This window comes from Furipterus horrens, unplaced genomic scaffold, assembly GCF_987537825.1.
Source record: "Furipterus horrens unplaced genomic scaffold, mFurHor1.1.pri manual_scaffold_6, whole genome shotgun sequence".
NCBI lineage: Eukaryota > Metazoa > Chordata > Mammalia > Chiroptera > Furipteridae > Furipterus > Furipterus horrens.
In genome coordinates, this window is record NW_028327176.1 from 82,956,589 (window position 1) to 82,983,481 (window position 26,893).

Consider the following 26,893-nt stretch of genomic DNA (forward strand, 5'->3'; position numbering starts at 1 on the left):
TTCCAGGCAAGTTTGTTTATTTTTTTCCATTGGCCATTCAATACTTTCATCTGGATAGCAAATCCTTCCAAGATACAAAGAGCTCTTAGACAAAGACTTCTAAGGTTGGAAGCACTGAGAAGCCAGCTCATCCACTATCTCCTAGCAGTCACCATGTTTTTGTTATTGTTCTTAGTTCCTAGGAAGGAGAGTCTTCACATCTGTTCAGCCACATGCTCCAGGCTCCCAATATGTGTCCATCACTGTGAGAGAACTCATTTAATAGTATTGACAGTGGCTAGCATTTACCCAACATCTCCATGGTGGTGGTGGTGCTGGAAGATCATTATTATCTTCACAAATGAAGACTTAAGAGAATAGAGATTACCGAAGTTTTTGCAAGTGGTGGAATCTAACACACTCATAGTCTAACTACACTTTTAACCACTAATGTCATCACCCAGTTATTCAGCCCTGATCATGTCCTGCTTTGCCCTGCTAAGTCCTCACAGGATTAATAAAACACCTCTTTCCATCCCTCCTCTTTAATGCCTGTCTAGTGCTATGAAGCCTTTTGAGTCTCTGTGCTTGGACTGAAGCCCACTCTGTTCACAGTAGGTTGCACTGTTCACTGGTTTATTGAGATTCAGGGAGATCCTTTCCCAAAAGACACAACAGTGTGAAAGGGACACCAGCTCCCACCCCATAGGCCCATATATCCATGTCAACAGTTAGGGATGCCTTCCTTTGCTCAAAATTCCCACACACTATCCACTGGAAGCAGCTCCAAAATCTTCCCTTTAATCACCCCAGAAAAACACAAAACCCAAGGAAGCAATCTTGGGAGGTTGTGAAGAGAAGGGAGAAGTGTGCATATGAAGCTACTGAAGAGCCAGGGAGTGAAAAGCTTCAAGGAGGTACCAACTAGATTATTAAGTAGTGACATTAAAATCATATGGATGACTAAGAAAAGGGTCTGGTTCCCAGAGCACTGGAAACCCAGAGAACCCCAGGACTCACAGAGGGGCTGTATTTATAAGAGATAGAATGGGCAGCATGTTCTTCCATCTGGGGATAGGGAGCCCTGCCTCTCCCTGTCCCTCCTCCTACTGGCCTGTCCTCCTCACACAGCTCTCACTTGTAAAGCAAATGGACTCGACTCCCATCACAGCTAAGCCGGTCAGGGAGCTCAGGAGGGCCCCTGGGTAGGACCCCAGACCCCTCTGGGGGTGTCAGAGGTGGGCGCCGAGAGCGGAGCTGCTGCCGAGACTGGAGCTGATGGCGCAGTTCAGAGACTCGCTCCTCTTTCTGGAGGAAAAATAATAATTAGGAGATGGGAACAAGGAGAAGTCACGAAGGCTGGGGGAGGGAAAGGGGGATGACAAAGAAAAATCGGGGTGGGGATATAGAGGTAGGTGGACAAAAGAAATTAAAATAAGAAATCCAGAAAGAACAAGAAAAGCCAAAAGAGCATTAATGAGGGAACTGTTGAAGGGAAATAAAGGGAAAGAGAAAATGGGGAAGGGGAAAAAGGTCAGTGCACACTGCTTCTAATAACTCATACAGATTTGTGACAACCCAGTTTGAACATGTCCTGCTCTGTCACTGTACAGCCTGGGGCCCAGTGGACACCATGGGCACCTGCCCATCCCCTTTCCTGGAGGGTATGCTCAACATCAGCTGCTGAGGGCTCACCACTGCCCAGCAGAGCCCTCATCCCCTGATGAGGCCAACACTGGATCACACCTGGCACGGAATCCTTGCTCCTCGCTCAACCCTCTGCCCTTCCCTAGCCTGCTGTTCTCATTCCCTGGCAGGTTTTCTCCTGTGATAGGGTCTCCTGGACCCCTTCTGCACCCCACATCAGCACACCTCAGCGATGATCTTCTCAAGCTCCCGGTTCTCCTTCTCCAACAGCCGGGACTTCTCCTCCTCATGGTTGTTGGTCGATGATCCTGTCTTCATGGTGTCTTGAGCCTCCGATTGCCATTCCCCTCGGGTTATAAGTCGGCGCATCTGGGGGAGAATTGTTTGGGGCGTGGGAGGGCCAAGCAGGGACTGTGTTAGCAATGGGCTGATGGTGGGTTGGAAATGGAAGGAATGAAAACAAGAGGAACAAGCTCAGCCCCAAACAGGGGAAGGGGGGCAGGACAGGGGAGCAAAGTCCTGGGAATGAGGGATGGGGAGGGTGGGACAACACCCAGAAACTCACCTTGGGCACAAAGAGCACAACCAGTGTGATATAAGAGGAGAAGACGATGGCAAGCGAGGCGAAGGCAAAGGCCGCATCCTGCTGGCTGGACAGGATCATGGTGACAGGGGCAGTGATGAGGCACAGGACCTGGGGGTAGAGTGTATGGGGAGTCTCAGCTTTGCTGGCTCAGACAAAATGCAGGCTTTTCTTCCCCCAAGAGAGAGTCTGTAAGGTCAGGTTCCTGTGAACTTTCCATTTGAAAAGGATCCAAATAGGATCATCCTCAATTCTAGCTTAAGAAGAATTACAAATAAACTGTCCCAAAGCAGTTCACAGCTCTAGGTCAACCCATCCTTCAAGGCAGGAGTGCCCATGATTTCTGGACACATACCCAGAGTCCTGAAGATCAATCCCTGGGAATACCTGGGAGGAACCCTCAGATTCTAGCCTGTGAACCCCAAACGAGCAACTTAACCTCTTTCTTTCTGCCTCCTCATCTACATGGTGGGGACACTAATATCCACTTCACTGGGTGATTTTGTAAACATTAAGCAGATAGTGGTCTGTGTCTGTTTTATAAGCCGTAAAATATTTACAAATATGAGGCATTAAAAAACTCATTCAAACTTCCATCCAGCTGATCCAAGATCCAGTGCTTGAGCCTTCCCATGCAACCCCATTTGGGTTGCTATAGTCAGCCCATGGGGTCAATGCCAGGTGTCTAGGGAGCTCACCGCAACATTGTAGATGGCCATGCCCACAGCCCGGTGGTCATTGATCTTCTCAGTGGATACACTCTTGGTTTCATAAGCAAGAAAGATACCCAGCAGCAGCAGCAGCCCCTTGTAACCATAGAAAATGCCTGCAACAGCAGGAAAGGTCACCTAAGCAACATGACCTCCATGTTCCCATCCATTCCCCATCCTCTCTATACCAGTCACCCACTGTGGCTTCTTCTCATAGCTCCCCAATGTAAAGGAAGCCTCCTCCCCAATCAAACCCTGAGCTAGCATATCCTTCCCTGTCCACTACACAAAATGTTCACCTCCAACTCACTGCTTCCTCCTGGGACTAGGAGCCATGTCACAGAGGAAGATGACAGTCAAAAACAACTGTCAAGCAGGGAATGGCCTTGGCCACACAGTGTCTCGCCCCTTAGCTTCAAGGTGGGAAGCTGGCTTTTCAGACTGAGGATAGGTTTACATTTGTGGTCACAGATCAGAGTGATTTTTAAAAGGCCAAAAGGGACCTAAACCCATGCCCTGAGAGCCCCAGCCTTACTCTAGGGAACTGTCTAGATATAGACAGTGTCAGGTCTGAAGATGAGAGTGAGGCTATCCCCACTGGTCCCTGCTTCTGCTGAACCCAACTTTGCCTCATCCCTTCTCTAAATTCTAAGCTCCTTCCAGCAAAAGACCAACTGTTTCCCACTCTCAAAAAACATTCATCCCATGACCGAAAAGAACATTCAAACTGGGTTGACCTTTCCCTCTTTTTCCAAAGACCTTTCTCCCTCCAAACCCACAGTCCTTGCCCCATCCCCGAGCTTGTCCCCCACATCCACACACCAAGCCACGTATTCATCTTCTTGGAGCTGCAGTGCTCCAGCTGGGGCAGAATAGACACATCAATATCTTCCTTTGGTTCCTCCTTGGCAAAAGTCTAAGGGAGAAATAAGGCCACAGGAAAGATGGTTGTCATCTTCCCCTGTTCCCCGACCCTTTGCTCAGTCCCTGACTCCCAATTTGACCACCTTTCCTATGAAACCCCCAGTATGAGGCCAAGTCCCACTCTGGCCAGTAAGCATTAATCTGAACACCTTAGGAATGTTTACTCCCCCTCTTTCTGTGATGCCTGGAAAGTGTGTCCATCCTTCCCAGATCCCCACCACTTCCATTCTTCAGATAAACCCAGAGGCCTCTGATGGAACAACTTCTAGGAAGGAGGAAAAGCTCTGACATGCAGAAGGCACAAAAACAGTCTCCTGCAGAGAGGCTTTCCTCCTCAGGACCACATGCAGCCCTGAAGGCTGTGACTGCTCAGCCTCCTGACCCCAAGTGGTACCTCAATGGTCCGGTGCAAGGGGTCCACAATCTGCCAGATGGCAAGAGTGAGGACATCCATGCCCACCAGAAGTCCCACTGTGGCATATAGCTTCCAGGGTTCCAGGGTCTGGGCAAACAAGAAGTACAGACATGTCAGAGGAAGTCCGCTAAGCTGACAGCCAAGGTGCCAGGTGCTGAGGGATGGCAAACAGCTCACCTTCCTCCACTCCTTCTTCTCCTCCTTCTTTGTGAAGACCGTGTGGACCCACCAGATCTTGGTGAACATGGAGCCATAGCCCAGACTAAAGCCCAGACCCAGGAGCCAGAGGCGGGCCTAGGAAAGGAGAGGGACAGGAGCAGAATAGGGTGGGGCTGCAGCAGGGGACAGATGACCATGTAGGCAAAAGGCAGCCAGCAGGTACAGTAGGGGAGGGAAGAGCATGTAGGAGAGGGTCTCCCGACCTTCAACAGATTTCTCCCATCCAGCTTCTACTTTGCCACCAGGTGACTGTGCTAAAACCTCCTGGTTTTAATGGCCAGTCACCTCTAACCATTCCCCACTGCCTAGGGATTGCAACCTAGACATCTCGGGATATGGCAGGAGACTGTTTGTTCACAATGGTCTCACCCGCCTTTCCAGGCTCAGCTCCCAGGCCCTCGCCTGCGCCACACTCCAGCCACGCTGCTCAACTGGCTCTCCCTTGGTCTGCTGTCTTTTGTGTCTTTGCTAGCCACATGATGTTCCCAGCTGACAAAATCCCATGTATCCTTCAATATTCAAATGTCACCTCTTCTTTGAGATCTGCCCAAATACTCTGATCTGATCTCTCGTTTGCTCCCACAGCACTTTGCAAAGATCCCTACTCAGACACCTCTCACACTGAACTGTAGCAAACTCTCTGCCTCCCCACTGCATTCTGGTCTCACAGGAAAGAGACCGCTCCTGATGAACAGCATGTGCATGTGTGTGCAAATGCCCTGTGCAGATAGGCATGAAGACAAGCACTGGACAGAGGATAGGGAAGCAGTAAGGTGGGTGAGAAAAACAGTGTATGTCTCCTACCAGCATAATATAGAACCACATAAATATCACTACTGAAACCGGCCTTTCCCCATAGCCCCAGAATCTTCCATGTACCAAGATTCCCATAGGGGTCCCTTCCGCTCACTTTCCTGGCTGTCAATTCAGATCTCTGCCTTCCCAACCTTAACTAAGGCTCCCACAGAAAATCCGGTTCTTGTTTTCATCCCCCACACCAAAGACAAGCCACCACTGTTCTTTGTGCAGACCCCTTCCTTCATCTTCAATACCCCTCCCCTTCTCGGCATGGCATGCCATGGCAACCTGGGAACCAACAAGTGAGCTACAGAATGAAAGTGTCTGTAGGCACAGAAAGACAGGGAAGAGACAGAACAGAGCGGTGACATTCAAAGGAAAGGCAGGGAACTAGATCACACAGGAGGTGTTCCTGAGTGGTGGGACAGCCACATTCTGTACAGTATCTATGCCACCCTCACCTGGCAGACGACAGGAAACTGGTTTCTCCCGATGTGGTAACCATCCAGCCCAAGGGGGAAGACAGCAGCTAATGCCAGCGAGCAGCCCACAGCTGTCAGGTTATTCAGGTTAGGCTGTGAGTTCTGGATATAACTAGGACAGAGGCAGGAAGGGAGGGAGAGGGAGAGCAAAATCACCCCCTTCTGAAGGGAGGTTCAGCTCTCCAAATGCCACAGAGAAAGGAAGACAGGCCTGGAGCAGGCAGCAGAGCCTTGAGTCAAAGAGGGCTGGTCAGGGAATATGCATGGACTTGCAGAAGGCTTCCCCTCACACACATTCTATTTGGAGCCCTGCACTGTGTTGCCTGCACAGTAGCTGCTTTGGAGCAGGGATGGGAGTTCTATCTGGTCTCCCTCCCCCACCTTTTCGTGCTCAGTGATCATTAAGAAAGCAGTAAGACAGTGTGAAAACCTCAATGATAAATGGCCTCATCGAACACAGGTTCGATTCTCACTCACTTCAATGATCACTATCTTGGAGAGGCAGACAGGACAAGAAAAACATCAGAAGATACACTTACCGGACATGGGAGTTGTAGATGTTAAAGGACAGACAGACAACAGCTAGGACAATGCCCAGGCTGGAGAGAACCGAGACGGAGATAAAGAGTTTCTGTGACAGGAAGCGGAACGTCTTGATAACCAGGGTCTGGTCAGCAGGAGGGGACCCTCCTATGGCACAGGAGGAGGGGGAGAAAGAAAGAAAAGGAAGGAGGACAAAAGAATGAAGGTGGGACAGGGGGAAGGCAACGGACAGAGCTGCTGGTGGACACTCATGTCTTTGGCTAGAAGGACATGAGACCTAAGTGCCCTGAGCGGTGCTGCTGCAGGTCAAGGCTGGTAGGGGGCAATGAGAAATCTGATCAGAAAATGGATCACATGTCCTGTCTAGAGGCTGACAAAGGCGGAGGTGCATAACTAAAATTATAGTCTATTTTTGGTTGTTGTTACTGTTCGTTCTTTCTGTTTTTCTGTTTTTCTTGCAGGAAAGGAAATGCAAAGGAAAAGAAGAGGAGAACTGAGAAAATTCTGAGGTTTCTTATAATAACATCAAAATATGCAAAAAAGCTTTATGATTGTAAAAAAAAGCTTTATAATCATAAAGCTAAAAAGCCTCCAAGTACCTAGTCTGCCCTCCTAACTTTAGGAAAAGAAGGAGCAAAAAATAATTTATGATTTTTAACTTTGACACGGTGATATTCCCAAAGGTGTTTTTCAGTTATCATTAAGAAGAAGCTTAAATAAATTTGTCAGCGTTCACAGGGGGGGAAAAAAGCTAATTTTAATTTGCTTAGCTTGGGAAAAAAGTGTAATTTAGGCCATGCAGCATTTATAGCAGTACAGAACATTGGCCTAAATTCAAATTATAAAACATTTCAGAATCCCAGCAGTGGTGGGAGCTACTAGACTCCAACTGGGTGGGCAGATGGCAGGGGTCTCCCATGGCTGTGCCTCCCTCCATCCTTAAGATGCCAAGCCTTTATTTTATCACCTTTAGTAACTTCCCCATTTCCTATTATTTTAACCCACCAAACTAAGAAGATTGATTACTTTCCCTCTTTAAAATGCACGTTTTAGTAGAAGACAATTTTCATCCTCCCCTATAGTTTAAGCAACTGTTTTCTTCACAGAGAAAAAGCAGCAACTCAAAGCCTGATATATCAAGGCACCAGAACATCTGGGAGACCCAGATGGAGTTTCCATTTCCTGTCCTGCCTCCAATCCCCAGTGACTATTTTAAACAATACAGCAGTCTCCCCTACCCATATCTTGGAGATTCTATTCCCTTTCTCTCAACCCCGGCCCCTGGTCCATTCCCTGGAGCATTTCAACTTAATGGCACCTACCACCCCACCTTCATTCAAATGCATGACCCTTTTCTGTGATTGTTCAGAGGGGTTGAAGAAAAATATAAATAGTATCCATTTACCAATCCACTTATCTGTTTTGGACCAAGAAAGATCATCCTTGGTGCTGTCATAGTAGCCAATCTTCTTGTAGCTCCCACCTGGGCAGATGACAACAGAAGGAGTGACCACGGGCAGGTGAAGAGCCGATCCTGGGCATTCCCAACTTTCCACATCCCTGGAGCAGCCTTCTGTGGTTGTATCTGATTTTCCCTTCACCTGAGCCCCTGTAAGATACTTGGAAGGACCTGACAGGTCACTGACTTAAAAGCAGTGTGAGGTGGGTCCCACGAATCAATCTTGTATGTGAAAGCCCTTCATGGAAGAAGGTTCCACAATGTGTCTACCACTCATTCCACAGCCCCACACCTCTCTTAGCAAGATGTCTCTCACTTTATGATTCTAGTTTTAAAGCTTTAAATATTTGTTTATTCTCCCTCTCGTGATAGACAGAATCACAGAATCTATTTTCTCAGTGCTTTTCATTTTAATTTTATAAATTTATTTTATGTTGGTTAGCTTGGGTTCTAATTTCTTAGATAAGTTGTACCTGCCCCTTAAAGAGACCACAAAGTAAAATGCACTCACTTCTAAGACTTCTATTCTAAAACTGTCCCAGTTACCCTAACTTTTCCATCAAAAGCCAACTCATATCCACAGCTGAAGCCCATTCCCTCGTGTTCTGGATACAAAGGGGAACTGAGAGAATGTGGGAGACGGGAGGAGGAAAGAAAAAACTTTTCATAGGAAGCCAAGAAGCAGCTCTCCTGACCATGCTGAGACTGAATGGGGTGGGGTTGAGAAGTTAACTCATAGTTTTTCAAATACATAAGTGTGCTAAGTTATAAGAAAATACAACCTAGAAAAGGCAAACTATACATATTAGAGAAAAATTAAGAATGCTTACTTACATGGCAAGAAAATTCTAAAATTTCCTTGAAAAATAGTAGGTTTCCTAGATTCAGGTTTCTTTGAGTCCATGGGTATGCAAGTGACAGGTCATTAACCCCCAACCCAAGCAATCAAAGGGAAATTTCTTTCATTAAAATCAAAGCCAATGGGGAAACAGTGGCTGTTTCCAAAGTGCATGCCACTTCTCAAGAACGCAACCACTGCAGCTCAAAGAAATCCACCCACATATGAGTTGTTCTTATTGTTATTATTATTATTAAAGCTTGATGAACAGTTAAAAGAAAGTGAAGGGCAAAAGGTGGGGAGGTACCCAGTCTGTCTTGTGATACTGCCTGGTGTCCTAGCCCTGCCCCAGCTGGCCCCCATGGCCTCCCTGGTCTCCTCATGGCCCTGTGCTCACCCTGGAGCTGTTCAATAAGTGTCCACGCCATCCGAGAGCCGCTGGCATCAAACACCACATGGCCCTGAGGGAGAAGAACATGTGGAGGACGACAAGGGGGACAAAGGCAAGAGTAAAAGAGATCACACTCTTTGAATCCTTATGTTTTTTATGTTAATTGAGCTTCTGAATGAATTCTATTTATAGCATTTGCCTGCATATAGGACATACCCCAGATACTCATACTCTAGATTTCAGTAACATTATTCTTTAGAGAAGTTTCACCCATGAGATTGGAAAAGGGAAAAATCCCCAGAGAGCACCAGACCTGGCTTCTGGCTATGTGACCTAAGCGTGTCACCAAATCCCTCTGGATGCTAATTTATCCCACTTTAAAAGGAATAAGGAGATGATCTCTGTTTCCTCTTTCAAAATTCTATGATTCTTATCTGACTCATCAATATCTGGAGTGAAAAGAAATGAGGGAAGGGGCTGAAAGAAATAGAACAGACCATTTTTTCCCTTCTAGTCCCCGGTGGGACTTTCTGGTTTGGGGACCCCCTACTTCCTTGGTCTGAGACCAATTATTGCAGGGAGGTAACAGAGAGACAGACAACGCATGATTCCAAGACAGGTCTCTCTCTCTCAATGGGAGAACAGAGGAGTGTGAAGGAAGTCACTGGAACTCACAGAGACACCCTCAAAGGACGAGGAGTTCATTGCCCGGTAGATTTGGTCGGTAATGGTCTGGTTGTTGTAGTTGAAGTCTTCTAGGCGCACACCTGAATGGCCACCCCCTCCAGATGTCTTGTTCAGGGCCAGTGCCAAGGCCCAGATAGCGTCATAAGCCAGCGGTGCCTCCTGGAAGCCACCTGTCTCCTCAGGGTGTCTTTTCAGTCGCTTGGTCAGTTTTTCCACAAACTCCTGGGATGTCTGGGGAGGAAAGGATTACAGTGTAGGAGGGAATGGGGAATGGCGTCTGATTCTGGGTCTGACACTTCGACTTGAATAGATGGTTTAAGTTCATGTTGTCAGGCTGAGCACATGTACAATTTAAAATCTTTAACTACGAGTATACCCAAGTGTCTGTCTTACATCAGAAGCTATACTAGACTAGAACAGGGATTGGCTGGGTCCAATGGTCTTAGTGTACATAGCTGCTAGTTCAGAACTACAGACAGACAAATTTAGTGAATAGACACTTTGGATAATAAATGGCAAAGGAGAGAAAGCAGCAAGAGAGAAAAGCAAGAGAATGGATATTCCAACGAAGACTGGCAACGTTGTGCTTTCATTTAGACTTTCCCTATAGAACTGACCCAGGACCAAACAGCTCCTCCAATTCTGAAAGATCCTAAAAAAGGTGACACCACATCTTCCTCATTTACTTGTCAACCTGGAATATTTTTCTTTAGTGTTCTGACTTTTCACCATTCTCATGTGCTTTCAGTTCACTGACTCTTACATAGTTTTCAGAAGACTTGAGTACTGCAGGAATAAGCCTGACATTTTTAAAGCCTATTATTCAATCCCTTCCTCCACCACTCCCAACCCTCAATCTTCTTCTTCGAAGAAGGTTAAATAAAATGACAGCTCCTTTAACTCTGTCATGAAATAGGTCGAGCAACCTGAATCTCTATACTTGGCAGTAACCTTGCTTAGCTAAGTGACTGTAAGCAGATTGTTTTAAGTTTTTGGAAATGTCTTCCCTATAATAGAGAAAACCACACCTGCCCTTCCCTACCACCCAGAAACCACACACAGAAAGGTTCAGTGGCCACCTCTTGGCAAAGCACAATACACAGGCACTACATATTCTGTTTAGATTTGGAATATATTAACATGTTAATATGCCTATTAACATGTTAATATACTTTCTAATGAAAAAAATGAAGAAATGAATGAAGAATAGAAAAAATTCTCCATTTCCCATGCCCTGCCCACTTTTCTTTCTATTCAATTTTCTGGAGACAAAGGAGTGGAAAATGCAAAGGACAGGCAGTTGTGGCATTGCGGAAACAGCCTGGACTTTGAAAAAAGACAGGCCTGGGCTGTACTCCCCTTGAGGACAGGATCAGGTCCCATTCCTCTCTTTAGCCTCAGAACCCAGCACTGTGCCCAGCCCATAATGAACGTCCATTGGATTAGGCAGTGAAAATACTCTGTATAATACTATAATGATGGAGATATATACACACACACACACACGGTCTGTCGAGAAGGTATTCAGCCATGTAATATGAAAAACAAAGACGTTTATTGAAGAAAAGACAAGAAACATTGTATATATGTATACGGGACAAGGACACCTCAATACCCTTCAAAGTAAGCACCTTGGGACCTCACACAGTTCTTCCAATTGCCATCAGCTGCCCCATCATATTTTCCTGAATCTCACTGATGGTCTGAAATTTCTTCCCTTTCAAAGGTGATTTTAGTTTTGAGAAAAGCCAGAAGTCACAGGATGCCAAATTTGAGCTGTAGGGGGGCTGAGTCACTTGGGTGATTTGGTGTTTCACCAAAAAACTCTGCACAAGACATGATGCATGAGTGGGTACATTGTCATGAGGAAGCTGCCAATCACTAGTTGCCCATAGCTGTGGGCTTCTGAATCATCCGAATTGTTTCCATGGAAAAACGTTAAAGCTTAATGCAAAATTTGATACAGATTCATTGCTCTACTCACTCAGTCATTTTGAATGCAACGACCACACAGTACACATGTTCACTCAACGGCATCTACCACCCCCATTGACTAGTACAGTGAAATCAGCATTGTTCACACATGTGCATTCCAGTCCACTCTCCTTGGCTGCCAGGTTACATCAATGTCGCACAAACTATTCTCATTATATTAATAATTTTGGACTTTTTCCAGACAGACTATATGAGTGTGCGTGTGTGTATGTGTGTGTGCGAGATCATGATGTGTAACTCCAAGAATGAGCCCTCATGTAAACTGTAGACTTTGGGTAATAATGTTGTGTCAGTGTAGGTTCATCAACTGTAACCACTCTGGAGAATGTTGACAATGGGGGAATCTATATATGTATAGGGGCATATGGAAAATCTCTGCACCTTCTTCTCAATTTTGCTGTGAACTTAAGCTGCTTTTTAAAAAAATAGAGTATTTTTAAAATTTCCATTGAATGAATAAATATAGGTTGATGAATTCCAATTCTAACTAATCCACTTACCTGCTATTAATCTCAAGTTACTAAACCTCAGTAGTTGGTTATTTGGCTTTAAAATGGGAAAAATACTACATTGAAGAGTTATTATAAGGATGAAATAAAACATATAAAATGCTGGGTATAAAGCAAGTTACATTTTTGTTAATTCATATCTTTGTGACTTTTCATCTCTCAACTTCATCTTTGTCACTATTACTCAGATCTATAATCCAGCTCAGTGTTTCAAGTTCTATATCTCCAACTGTCTCTAAAGCATCTGTAACTGTATGATCAATAATCTCAAATTAAAAATACCGAAGCTCAATTTTCCTCACTCTCCAACATTTCCCAGTATATAAGATTGAATCCTTAGAATCACCTTAGACTTTCAAATCACCAAGTTCTCTTAATTCCTTTGTTGAAATGTCTCATTAATATCACCCCTCCCTACACAGAGTAATAGCTAACATTTACATGTTCATACAATGTACCAGGCACTTTTTTAAGGTACATACATCAATTTATTTAATCCTTAAATAATCTAGTTTATGGCCCATTTTAGAGATCAGGAAACTGAGGCACAGCAAAGTTCAACTTGCCTGAAGTTGTACTGCTAGTGCATAGCAGGATTCAAGCCCAGGCAGCCTGGCATCCAAGTCCCTCCTCTTCCTAACCACCCTATACTACTTCTGTATGCTGAAACGCCTCTGTCCTAGAGCACCTACTAAACAGGCAGCAGTTAGGCCGAGGCTTTCTTTTTCTTTTATAATATTTTAAAATTGATTCTTTTTAGAGTTAGAGAAGGGGAGGGAGTGAGAGAGGGAGGAGGACACAGAGACAGACATGGATTTGTCGTTCCACTTAGTTATGCATTCAATGGTTGATTCTTGTATGTGCCCTGACTGGGATCACACCCACAACTTCGGTGTATCAGGACAATGCTCTGACCAACTGAGCTACCCATCCAGGGTAGGCGGAGGCTTTCTGAGTAGTCCTTCAACCTCCAACTCTAACCAATCTGCAGTTCAATAGTACAGTAAATACCACATCAGAAAATTACCAAATAGGAAGGGACTCATCTACTCTGCATGATGCCACCCCCACCCAACCCTCACACCCTGCTGGCTCCAGGTCACTACTACTTAACATGCTTGACCCTGGTGACACTACTGACCCCACATAATTAGAGTAATCAAAAACATCTCTCCCTAGAGCCGTCAATTTTCAAATGGCAAAATTACTAGAAAGCTTAAGGAAACCAGGACACTAAAAATTCCATAATCCATAGAAATCAGCGAAGCAACCAAGTGCAAATTTATGACACTTTTTCACAGCCCTGTCTGGCTCTTTCTGTATGTGAGAGTGAATGCTTGACAGTGATCTAAAATGTGTACACTGAGGTAGGTTTTTTTATTTTACATTGTCCTCAGATCTGATGGGACCTTTATCCTAATCAGAATTTACTCATTTTCCTCACAATCAATCTTACTCCCACCACACACCTGCCCCTCTAGCCCAGAGCTATAACCTTTCTCCAGAGCCCCCCTAGCTTCCTCTCTCATATCTAAGTCCTAAAGACTCTTTCTCTAAGGCAGGGTTTCTCAGTCCCTGCACTACTGACATGTGGAGCATGATAACTCTGTTCGGAGGACTGTCCGGTACATTGTAGGATGTTTTAGAAGGATCCCTGGCTTACCGATTTGACAGCAGATGTGACAACCAAAATCGTCCCTAGATATTGCAACCCCTGGTTGAAAACCACAGCTCTAACCAACAGTCCTCAAAATGTGGTCTCCAAACTAGAAGCAAAAACATCCCAGGGAACTTGTCAGAAATGTAACCCTAACCCCAGGCCTAGCCCTGAATCAGAGCTTCCAAAGGAAAAGGCCAGTAATCTGTATACTAACCTTCCAGGTGATTTTGACGGAATCTAAACTTTCAGAACTATTAATCTAAATTTAAGGTCATCCTTGCAGAGTAAAGGTAACTCTGCTTCTTTTCTAAATCATCATGGCTCTGGGCCCCTAAGCCCAACCTTTGCTTCTGATCCACTTTTCTTGGTCCTATAATCTCGTCCCTAGTTAGTTGTTAAGGCTGTTTTTACCCTCTGGTAAATCTTGGCTTCTGCGCCTGGTGTTTCAGGCTACTAAGCTTGCCTGGTGTCACTAGAAGTACTATGAGCTCAAGAGCCCAGGAGCCAGAAGGAGACCTCCATCCAATTCATTCTGTCCAAATGTCCCTACACACCCCTAACCAAATCCCTGATTCCCATCAGGGGCTCCTCTAGCTCCCTGGTAGGAGGCAGAAGCCACAAGTGGAAGGTCCTGGGCTCAGGGCACCAACAAGCCTTTTCAACTTCAGTTACCAGCTCCCCCACTTTCCCAGGTTCTCGAGGATGACTCACCTGTCAAGTGACCTTTCATAATTTTTCCAATGTATTTTCAACCAAGATATTTCACACACAAAGTTCCTTAGAATGCCCAGGATGGTATCCATAATCAGAGTCCACTTGGCAACTAACTGATCCTTTCATCACAACCCACTGCTAGAATAAACTTCCTGAATCATCTTTCTCTCTTATTCAAAAACTGCCATCACCTAAATAGTGTTAGCCAATATAGTAAAAACTTTTTAGTCAGACTTCATGGTTTCTCATGGAAGATGATGGGGGCAGAGTGGTTCGGACTCAGATTAAATTAGGACTAAATTCTAGCCTGACCACTCAGTAGTTACATGAACTGGGACAAGTCACTTAACCTCTCTGAGTCTGTTTCCTGGCCTATAAAATGGACATGAAAAATCTACATCAGAGTATTGCTGTGAGGATCATTGAAATTATGTATCCAAGCTCCTGGTTTACTACACAAAAGCAATTATTCCTATAACTTTGTTTTAATGAGATATTTTGGGAGCTTTAGAACCATTAGCTCACCCCTAGCATGCTGTCCAAATTAGGTATTACAGACCTGGGGCTGCCCTTGGTATAATAAGCAGACACATAAGTAGCCCTGTCCAGCTCACCCAAGATGTAGTTCCTCTTCCCCTCACACCCTACTCACTTGTGTCCCTCACCTGCAGGGTTGCCTCAGCCTTCCCAAATCAGAGAATGTGTCTTCTAGCTCTGGTTCTGTCACTAACCAGCTATCTGGGGCTAAATAATTTCAAAAGTCCCTTTTACATCTAAAATTATAAAATCATTTAAAAGGCATCAGGAGCCAAGCTAACTGAGCATCAACCAGAAGTGAATATAAAGCACACTGGCTAGGTATCTCAGTTGTTTAAAGCACCATTTTACTATGCCAAGGTTGCAGGTTCGATCCCTGGCCAGAGCACATAAATAAATGAAACAACAAATTGATGTCTCTCTTTCTTTCTCTTTCTCTCTCTCTCTCTCAAATCAATTTAAAAGCTTTTTAAAAAAAGAAGTGAATATAAAGCAACTCAAAAATACTCTAAAGTCACCAAGAAAATAAAATGTATTTCTGCCCAGGAACAGTGCTCCTGTAAAAGTATGCTTGTGTTATCTATCGATATATTATCATTAACACCTTCCTCTCATTTCACTTCTTGCCAGCTGCTCCTCGTTTCCATGAATCGCCCTTCTACTCATTAAATCACTCTCATCTCCTCTCTCTTCCCTGCCCAAGGAAGTCAGAGCAGAAGTGAAATCCATAGGAAATACAATGCAAAATTCAAAGTGGGCAGAGGTCCCTTGTCCCCCTGTATCTCCAAACTCCATACCTGCTTCCCTCCCCTTTGAGGCTCCCTCAGTCCTCCCCACCTGCCCAAGTGCCATCTTCTAAGTCCCCACAATCTCACCATGTTGGAAATGCTGCGGGTATTGGCAGGGTTCAGCATGACAATTTCAGTGGTGATGTGACCTTCCACTGCCTCAGTCATCTCATCCACTGTGCAGTTGATGGATGGGTCATAGATCTTGAACCAATTGTCAGCATACCACCCAATGAGGAACCAGACATACTTCTTTCCAAAGAGCCGCTCCTTGTATACCTAAATACAAAGAAGGAGGAGGGCTGAGTCTTTGTTTCTTTTTTCTTTTTTTTTTTTTTTTCATCTTATATCAGCCTCTTGGGAATCAGAGAAGCAGAGAACTGAAAAAAGAAATCTATAAGTCTTGGTGGGGTGGTAGGAAAGGCTCCACTACTCCTCCTAAGTTCCTCCCCGGCCTTTATTTTTGAGTGGCCTTTTCCAGCCAGTAAGGAAAGATGGGATCCACAGGCTCCTCCAGAAACACAAAGCAGCAGGAAAATGAGATCCGGAAAAAGCACTGTGTGTGTGAGAAGCCAAGAGATGGAGTCAAAGCCGACAGGGACATCATATTAATTATCGCCTCAGATCATTTGCTACCAACTTCAGTAGAGATGCGGAAAGGAGATCCCATGAGATACCCAAGGCAAAGAGGCTGCCCAGTCCCCCTCCCTCTTCAGATTCCAACTCCACCTCACAAAAAACTTTGCGGGCTTCAGTCTCATAGAAAAGTCCCACGATGATTCGGGCATCCTGGCGCTACAGAATGGAGAGAGAAAACAGCATTGAGTGCATCTGGAACATCAAAGGGGTTAAGCCAAGCACTCTCATAGCTGTGATTTTCTGACCCGAAGTGCTTAGCGCACAGTTCTATTCAATAGGTGATAGGTGTCAAATGGAAGATGGAGATAAACTTGCCCAGGAGATGTTACTGTCTCACAGAATCAAAATTTATGACTGTCATGGAAGTGTTAGCTAACATGGTGGCAATCATATTGCAATCTCTAAGTGTATCAAATCAACATATTGTACACCTTAAGCCTACACAATGTTATATATCAATTACATCTCAATTTAAAAACAAAAAAAAAGGCAACATTTCCCCACCTGGCTCTCCTCTCCAACCCACCACTCTCCCTCCTGCCATTCCCAGCTATCCCACCTTAAGGTTTTTGACAGGTACAGCGGGGTCTGAGAAGAAACTCTGGCGGAAAGTAATCTCAATTCCAGCCTCCTTCACTCGTTCCTCTAGATCATCCAAAGTCTTGAGTGGGAATGAGAAATAGAGAAAACATGGGGCACACAATGGGTAAACACCAGAGATATTACCTGTGATTGAGCAGTCAACAAAGGAACAGGAGCACTGTGAACCTTCTTCCTTCAACATCCTCTCTCTAGGAGTGCCCAAAGCAAAGCACGTGGAGTCTCAGGATATGGCTCCCAAGTGAGGAGGTGCACAGGGAGCCCTCCTGAGCATCTGTGTCTAGACAAGTCACCCCACTTAACCTCTCTTACCACTAACAGCAAAAATAGGGGAGAAGGAAACTGGAACCAGGAAAAGACAAGACAGGGTCTGGTATAGACAAGATGATGTCAACCTCAGGAGGCAAATGAGCAGACAGACAAAAGGACCAGAGAAGAATGTCCTGAATCACTAAGAGAAAGTGGGGGGAAGATTAACTGGTCACTGAATGTAAGAGTGAATAGATTCAAAGAATAGAATAAAAGAGAGGAAGCCAACTGTCTTCTTCAGGTAGACCATGTGCTTCCTCTCTACTTCCACCTTGCCTCCACTGTCAGCATCTCTCTGCGTCAGCTACCTGACCCACATTCACATACTTGTCTTCTCACCTGTGTCCTCTCTTTCCCTCTCTATCTGTCTCTGTCTCCATCTTTCTCTCCCACTCTCCTCCTTCTCTGTGCCTGTACCCACTTCCATAGCTCCATTCTGCTATTCCCAATCATACCCACCCACCACTTTCTTGAGCACCTCTGAAATCTGCTATCTCTCTGGCTTCCTATCACATATTCTCTGACATATTCTATGTCCTGACTTTGGAGTGAAACTACTTTAATAGAACTGGGTCATGTGAGGACTGTCTGGGGAACAAAGCATCAAAATGAGGGAAAATCCCTAAAACCAAACAGTTGGAGAGGATCCTGAAAATTAAACTTGTTCACTCCTCTGACTATAGAAAGAACATTCACTTAACCCACTTGGAATGTGTTCTCTTGTGATAAAGAATCAAGGTCTTCCCCCCCCACAAATGGATTCCATGTCACATCTCTCTGTACTGGAGTTGGAGTGAACGCCCGTTTACCCAGGTCCTGCTCACCGACGTGAAGACTTCAGTGGTCTGCTGGATGGTGGCAATCTTCTTCCAGCCCCACTTTTCAAAAAGTTTCACACGAGTAGGATTGTGCAGTGTGGCTGATGGATGAGTTCGAAAGAATGTGGGGAAGCGCTGCCGGTTTGACAGGGCTGGTGAGCTGGAGCCATAGGAAAGCTACAAGAGACAGGAATACGGCAACAGGGGGCATCACCCGTGGAATCCACCAAGAGGTGCCAAGAGAGCCTCCAGCCTCGCCCACTCTCTCCCAAGTGCCTCTATTTTCACCCTAGGAAAGCAATTCTCAAAGTCCCACACACGCTCACAATCAGGATGCTCCTTTCCTGATCTGACTTCAGTTCCTTCTGGTGGCTGCAGCACAGTCAGGCCACTGTTGCTAGGAGGCCAATTAGTTCGGGTCTGCAAAGGGTTCTGAATCTTGGAAGCTGTCCGCTTCAATACATCCAAAAGAGAATAGCCTGCCTTCTGAACCCCAAGCCCCACTTACCACAATCAGGTTCCACATCCTGGCAGCCTCAGCCACAAGCGTGGAGACAGAGCTGCAGCCCGGCATGAGAATGATCTTGATGGGGTCATTGTAGAGCAGCTCATACAGGTACTTGGTTGCTTGGCCTGGATCACACTAAATAGAGTGGCGGGGAGAGGGTAGGCTCACCTAGAGCTCCTCTCATCCTTGCAACTCTCACTCTTTTATTTTTCCCACAAAACATAGTTGCTTCCCTCAAATACCCTGCTGAAATCCTTTCGTCATTATTGCCATGTTCTCCCCTTCCTGGCATCTGTTTCTGTCTTCTCGGTTCCCTGCACCTGTTAAACACCCTTTCTGTCTTCTAGCTGGTGCTATCCCATACCCTCTCCTCCACACTCCTCCATCAGTACCAATGGATGTACCCCTTCCCTCCTTCCAGCTCATCCAGACATCCCTACCACCACCTTCCCTCCATCACTCCTGCTTCTTACCATGTTTCCATGCTCCAAACATCTGTGCATACAAGAGTCTTCAGGAATATGAATAAACTCTCCACAAGTCCCCAGACAGCCTCCTCAAAGCCAGTTTAGAAAACTTCCTCCCTCACCTCTGCCAATTCCCTCTCCCTACCTTCCTTTTTTTTTTTTTTCCCCTCTTTCTTCTCCTTAGGTGCTTGAGATAAAAGAGGACAAGAAAAAGCCCACCAGGGGGTCCAGCTCAGCATCCATCCCCACCTGCTGGGCCCTGACATTAGATGGGTCCATTAGACAAAGAGACACTGGAGGGTGGGGGAAGAAACAAGGATGAGGGAAGAACCAGGGAGAATAAATAGAATGACTCTCAGGAAACTAGATATGTTTAGGGGTGCCTGAAGTAGAGGCATAGAGATGGGAAAGTAAACAATGCAGAAAGGTGGAGAGGAAAAGAATGCTGGGAGGAGGGTAATTGGGGGAGGAAGAGTCAAAGGTTTCTCCCTGCCTGTTGCCCTCCTGCTGAAAGATGACATTTCAGAAGCTGCTGGAGCCCCAAAGGAAGTGGCAAAGAAATGGAAGCCAGTGGAGAGCGAGGGCAGAGGGGACACAGACACAGGAGGAATGGGGGACAGGGGAGGGTGAGACGGAGGTGGAGGTGGGGATGGAGGCAAGTTGCAAGGAAATAAAGGCGGCCCCCTAGCGTCTGCTCACTTCCCATTGAGCCCTGACATTTTGGACACTGTGGGAAGTTGGAAAAGGGGGAGTCAGGGAGGCTGGCAAGAGTCTGAAAAGCCAACACGAACTCAGAACTCTGCTGCCTACCTGCCCCCACTGCCAAGGGCAGTGCTCAATGGTTGTTTTTTGAATGTTCTTCATCCCTCCTGCTTGGGCATCTTTGTGTATCTTTATGTTCTCAGGTCCCACCTGCCTGCACTCTCCCAGCATCTGTTACTCCAGATCCTACCCTAGCTTCCCCCAAGGCCCCTCAGTGCCCCTCCTTTTCCTGTCTGAAGAAAAGGCGGTTAGGAACAATGAGGGCCAATAAAAACATATATAAGATACATACAAACAGGGCAATGTATGCTCCCCAACATCTCTTCCTTTGTGTCCACATCCCTCCCTACATCTTCTCATAGCCCTTTCCCCTTCCACACCCAATTCATTCCTGCAGACTTCCTCCAAGTGATTCTCACCCCTCCCTAATACACAACTCCTCTGTTCTTCTTCCTCTCCCTTGCTCTTGCAAGGATCCAGATTTGCAGGCAGGAAATAACACATTCCAGTTTGTCTGATTTTCCATCTTCCCCTTGCTGCCTCTGCTATTTTCTCCTCCATCTGCTCCCCAACACCTCCAGGGACTCACCTGTCACCATGGATGAGTCTGAGCTCCCTATCACAAAGCCTAAATCCATCCCTTTCTGTCTCTCCCTATAGTCCAACCCCCATAGCCAATTACTTCTCTTGCTCTCCTAAGCTGGACCCTTCTGTCAGCTGACCTCTTTCCCCTCTCTGCCTCTCCTGCCCTAAAACCTAACTCTCTTCCTGTGCCCTGTTGCACTTCCCATTAACATCTGGGGTTAGCTACATAGGCATCCATCAGGATGGATTTTTATTGCTAAAAATGAAGATACTCGGGACTCATTCCTAACCAAGGATTTAGAATCTATACATTTAACAAAGTCCTGTGGTGATTCTTATGTACACTGAAGTTTGAGAATTACTGTGAAAGTGTCAGAAGGCACCTGAAGTTCCCTCTTCAAGCCCTTGTGCTGTATTCTCCCCAAGTCCTTTCTCTTCAACCCCACTTCTGCCCCTCTTCCTTCACATACCTATTTCTAGAGCATGAATATAAATCTTCAGTTCAACCCAGAGGTGAGGTCACCAAATATTCACCTCTGTACTCTATTTCACTCTCCCCCAATCCTTAAGTCACTGGGCCACAGGTTAGAGAAGATAATTGTTTAGTAGGGGATAGGAGACAGAAAGGAATCTTATAGGACCATCCCCTACTACACTTAGATGCAAATTTTCTTACCTCCCCCCCCCCTTCCTCACCTCTTTAACCCTACATCCCATTTCCCTTCTCACATCTTAGAGACCACAATACTAAGTTCTACAGGATGTGCCAGGATCTCTCAAGGCTCAGCCTTGCTCCTCGCCCCTCCCCCAGTGCCATCCCTTCCCAGTTCAGTTCTGCTGCCTGTATCCTGATTCTTCTCCATTTCCACGCTATTGCGGGGGCTCCCAGGTGGGCCTCTAATCCAATTTCTTTTCCCAGTGTCTCTGTCCATCTCTTGACCATTAATTAGCCACCCCCAACCACATATACTATAGTCTCACAGTCCAAGAATCCTCCACAGGATTAAGGATGAGAAGTCAGGTGAGGCTCTCCACTATTATGTTGTTTTCTTGTGATAAATAAACCAGAACACTCAAGTCCTTCAAAATGTTTCCCATTTGGTCTCTATTCCTTCCAGCTCAAAACTGATGCCAAGATTTACCCTGTTACCATGGTAAATGTAAACCCCATCTAGTTCCCCACCTCTGACATTCCCTCCATCCCCAACCCATCCCAGGGTTAGTGTACTCCCCAGAGAATCAGGTTCAGCTTGTACCCTAAACCCATCACCAGCTTCCCCAACCACAAGCACTTCCTTTGGTCTCTGAAAGCAGGAGGGTCTGCCTTGCAAAGGGATTAACCATCTTGAACCCCTAAACCCTCATCTTGAATCTCCAGCCCCTGCGACTCTCCCCCAAGCTTCTGCACTCCTGCCTACAAATCTCAGAAGTAACTTAGACTGTGATGGCCTGCTCCCCAAGGCCACCCACCCACCCACCCACTCCCACGTCCAGGGATACCTTGCTGTCGTGGTGGATGAGCTTGAGCTCGTAGTCCGGCAGAATGTCCCTGCGGCTGTTCACGTCCTCCAGCGCCATCTCCACCGCGGGCTGGCAGGCCTGGCCCCCTGGCCAGCCCCCGCTCATGGGAAATAGCGCCCCGATGTACACTGCGCGCCGTTCTGAGGAAGGGTGTGGGGGTACCCGCGGGTGAGGCCGAGGGAGATGTGGGGAGTGGGAGGCCCACACCACCGGAGCCACCCCCACAGCTATCGCCACCAGCAGCGGCAGTGGCCACCCCACCCGGGTAGCGACATCCCCAGGACCCATGGCAGGGAGGGAGGTGGGAGGTAGCTGCCTGGTGAGGGGGAGCTCAGGGGGGGCACTTGTCCTGGGAAGGGCTGCTGAGGGGGTGTCGAGGAGGCGCCTCCATCCCTGGTTTTGTGGGGCGGAGGGGACTAGGGCCTCAAGGAAGCAGGGAAGATTGGCTTCCTAAGGCCCCCAACGCTCTGGCTTCCTAAGGCCCCCAACGCTCTAGCTTCCTCCACCGCCACCACCGCCGCCAGCCACCACGGACTCTCCTCGCAACTGACTGACTGACCGAAGGCGGGGAGGAAGAAGAGAGAGACGCGGGGCGGGGAGCGGGCTCTGACGTCACTGGAGACGCGATGCGGGGGTGGGGGCAAGAGTTGAGGAGGGAGGAAGGGGGAGGGGATAGAGATGAGCGCAACTGTGGGAACGGCAGCCAGAGCGGAGGCGAGGGGAAGAGAGGGAGATCGACACACTGGCGAAAGAAATGGACAAGGAAGGGGCACTGGGGGAGCAGAAGAGAGTGGGAGCGGCCCGCCAGGAGTGCGGGGTGGGGAGCGGCGGGAGGCTGGAGCACTGAGGGGAGAGGGGTGGATTAGAGGAGGAGGGGTGGGCCTCTGGAGGAAAGGGGCTGGGCCAGAGCATCTCAATGGGGAAGTGAATAGACGGTGAACGGTGAGGGTTGGGAGGAGGCAGAGGGCGGTGGAAACGGTTTTGGAAAGAGATAATCGGGTGGGAAAGAGGGTGCAAAGGGGAATGAAGAGAATAGAAGTAGGAAATGAGGGGCTGGGTAGATGGAAGTCTGTGAAAGGGTGATGGGAGAAGGAACTGAGAGAAAAGAGAAGGATGTAGGGAAGGAACGGGTAAGGGAGGAGCTTAAGGAGGGAGATGAGGCTGGGCCAGGGGTGAGAAAGGTGGGACAGGTTGAGAGAGTATTCAAGTGAAATCCTAGAGAGGGGCGGGCGGGAAAGGGTTCTCAGGAGGGTCAGAAGGAACCCCAAGGGAGAAGCTCAGGGTATATCCCAGCCCCCTGCCGCCCCCTGCTGGGGCTCTGCCATTGGGCCGCAGCAGTCTGTGAGAAAGCTGCGCAGAGGGAAGTCCCGCCAGGCAGGGAGATGGGAGGGCCCGCGGCCTCGTGAAAACCGGGATTAGAGGCAGGAAACAGGTAGGGAAAGAAGGGCCGGCCGCAAACTGGGGTGGCTGGGTTAAAGGGGGAGAAGAACCCCGATCCCACAGCGTAGAGGCAGAATGCCGGGGGGGTGGAGGGTGAAGAGTGATGGAGCAGGGTATTGCAGTGCACGCGACAAGGGTTTCTCAGCTCACCTGAGTGTGGCGTTCGATTCACTGGCAGCAGGAAAGACGGGATCAGAGAAGAGTTACCACTGGCACCTAGCTTCCCTTGCCTCATCCCCAGCCCCATCCCACAACCTGTTCATGCCTAAGACAGTGGAGACGGAGAGAGCAGAAGCCTGCCTTTCTGAGGGGAGGGTGCCTGGGGATAAGAGCAAGGCGGACTGTGGGTCAGGACTTGCTGGTTTTCTTCTTTTGTTTTTCAGTAAGACAACAGAATTTGAGACAAATGCTTACAGCTAAGACATGGACAGATCCTGGTTTGTGGAGCCTAAATATTATAAAAGTTGGGGTCTGCCTCTTAGAGAAAACAATTACAAATACAACTGGTTTTAAGCTATTGCTGTAAAATATCTTACTTAAGCAATTTTTATTAAAAACCTATGACCATGTGAACACATCAGAGGCCTCTACATTAGAGCACAATAAGAAGCCTGTGTAAATGAGGAATCCTGAAGCTTAAATTTCATTCGCTTCATAGTTAACCCACACTTTGATGGATGGGACTCCTAATTTCCAGAATAGAATGATAACTACATGCAGAATAATTAACTGAGAATCTGAGAATGTTGAAAGAGTCTACAAGGGTAGAGGAAGTAAAAGGTATGCCTGCATCCCAGGAGAGGAGGCTGCAGAGGGAAAATCTGGATGACCAAGAAAGAAGGAAATTTGCTGAACTAAATGGCAGAAAAGGTGATGGACACAAGACCAACTCCCTCAGGGGAATGATGAGGTTGCCTGGAAGGTAGAGAAGAGGACTGACTCCCTCATCCCTGGGTTGTCCTTAATGCTCTGAGTTCTGCCCCCAGTTTTAAGCCTTTTTAATTTTATTTTGATAACTTGCAACCCCAAATATTCTTCTCAATCTTATCAACTTTCTAAGAATTACATGATTTATTTCTAGGTCTATACAATAATTCAGTTATGCAAGGAATGGAGAGAGAAGATGTTTAAACATAGAAGTTCTAAGTTTAGAGAAAGGGAGTGAGGCTAGGGAAAACGAGTACTTAAATCCTAAGAAGGGTGATGAAGGGCAAGATTCATAATGGAAAAGAGAAAATGTCAGGCACAAGAACTATGAGCAGGGAGAATTCATAAAAAGAGAAAGGTAAAGAAAGGAAGCCCCAACCCAACATAGGTAGAGTGGAAACTAAGGACCGCAGGAGGAAGCTTGAGGCAGATGGATGGAGGAAGGAGTTGGGCATTCACTTCTACCTCCCCAAAGCCCTGGTTTTGTATAGCACCCATCCTTTCCATCCATTCCCAGCCCACTCTACACTCTGATCAGCTGCATGCAGGCAGCTGTTCCCCTCACCCTGGCAGTGGGGCTTGGGGCTGCTCCACTGGCCCTGACTACAGACACTCCGGGAGCCGCCCACCAGATGGAAGTCAGGGTCACACCGAAAATCCACCCGGGCTCCGTCCAGGGCTGGAAGCTCCCCACCCGTCAGGAACACCTTCCCATTTTCCAGCATCAAATAAGACTTGGAGCAGATTCGGACTGTGGAGAGACAGGAAAATAGAGAGAGAACCAAGTTGGAGAAGGCTCCTTTCTCTTAAGAGAGCAGGAGGCTCAGCTTTGGGTTTAGACCCACAAGCATCCTACAGTGCAGGAAGTCCGGTGTAAAAAGGATTGGTCTCTCAGCTTCCAGTCCTCCCTTAGCTCTGGAAGCAACCACACATTCCCACAGGAAAAAAAAGGAAAAAGCATTGCCATGTAGGGACCCAAGATGGAGCTATAAGCACATAAAATGGGATCTCTTCAGTAGGTGGTTCTCTGGCTTTGAGATGGGTAGATGTATGTGACTTTAGATGCACAAACGGATTTGCCTTTCTTATTCTAGTTGGCTTGTATTAATGTTAAACTGGATTCTGTTTCTTGGAGACAGAGGTATTCAGAAGTGTGATGAAATCATCTTAGAATGTTTTTGCATAATCTGCCACTAATAATCCTCCTAGAAAATAACTCACAAGATTAATAATCAGGTTATTTTATCAATGGTCAGTGCCATAATGAAGGAAAAAAGAAATGAAATGTGCAGGCTGCTAACTTTACTGCCTCACACTGCACACAGTAAAGTCCTTCTTACAATAAATGTATTTGTGAATTTACTTATACTGGATCTGAAGTGCTGACTTGCAAAACATAATGCTAAGTTTGAGGCAGGAAGGGGAATGGTCTTGAAGAAGGGAGGGGCTTTGGGAGGCTACTCACCACAGCGGCTGGGTGTGTCCATATCTGTCCAGGAGCCATTTGCCAGGCACTTTCGGACCTTGGGCCCCACCACCTCTCGCTCCCCCCGGCACACATACTCAATTTCATAGTCCACGGGCAGGAAGTTGATAGCCTTCACCTGGTCCCGAGTCAGGCCCCTGTACCTGATGCCCCCTTCCCAGGGTGGGTGTATGATCTGGCAACCTGAGGGGTGAGTCAAAAAGGGGTAAAGAGAGGAATTGTGGGGGGGAAAGGAAAAGGCTGTCACTCGGCCACAAATGCAAGAGAGCCTAGGGCGTGGTCAATGGACTGGTGGAGGACTGATGGGATGGGATGCTAGAGGGTCAGAGTGCAGGTGGGTACAGAACAAGAACTCTGCTCAGAGAACTCTGGACAGACAATGATTGACCAGGGTAAAGGCTAATGGGAGAGCCCACAAGTCGGAGGGAAGGGTGCCGGTCACGGGTAAGGAGAAAAGTAATTGAGAAATCATAGGGTTGTGAGAAAGTCTCAAGGAGGACACGAGGTGAATTGGGGTGAAATGAGACAGGGGTCTTATAAGGCCATCTGGGAGAGACGTAGAACTAAGGAAGGAAAGGGCAGAACTGGGGTAGTAATGTGGGACCAGGAAAGGGGTGGAGTTGAGGAAATAAAGCAGGGTCACAGAAAGGTGGCCTAGTGTAGTGATGTGGGGTGATAGAAAGGCAGTCAGGAGTAGTCAAGTGGGCCAAGCAGACGGGCTTGCCAGACTGACGGGATAGGAATGAGGACCAGGAAAGGTGGAGGAATGCTGGAGGTCGCCGGAGAAGGATGCACCTTCTGAGGTGGCGTTGGGGGTCTGCGCCCCACCCGCGCCCGGGGGACTGAGGAAGAGCGGCGCCAGCAGCAGCAGCAGCAGCAGCAGCATCTGAGTGAGAGGCGGCCGTGAGGACCTCACCAAGCCTCGCCCGCGCCACCTGGAATCGGAGGTGGCC

The 26,893-nt window shown here is 47.2% G+C and overlaps 1 protein-coding gene across 1 annotated transcript; it reads right to left on the reverse strand.

Moving 5' to 3' along the window:
• GABBR1 (gamma-aminobutyric acid type B receptor subunit 1) lies at positions 1-26,858 on the reverse strand. The gene is made up of 22 exons (XM_090281943.1): positions 26,736-26,858; positions 25,920-26,123; positions 25,020-25,205; positions 23,678-23,698; positions 22,067-22,227; positions 18,753-18,887; positions 18,251-18,421; positions 17,077-17,178; positions 16,608-16,673; positions 15,966-16,157; positions 9,664-9,906; positions 8,995-9,058; positions 7,706-7,783; positions 6,297-6,447; positions 5,737-5,869; positions 4,436-4,552; positions 4,238-4,345; positions 3,742-3,835; positions 2,908-3,035; positions 2,192-2,320; positions 1,852-1,995; positions 1-1,287 (listed from the first exon to the last, which is right to left on the reverse strand). Exons 1-22 carry the CDS (start codon positions 26,824-26,826, stop codon positions 1,114-1,116), a joined length of 2,892 nt encoding a protein of 963 aa, XP_090138069.1. The 5' UTR covers positions 26,827-26,858; the 3' UTR covers positions 1-1,113.
• Between the last annotated feature and the right edge of the window lie 35 nt (positions 26,859-26,893).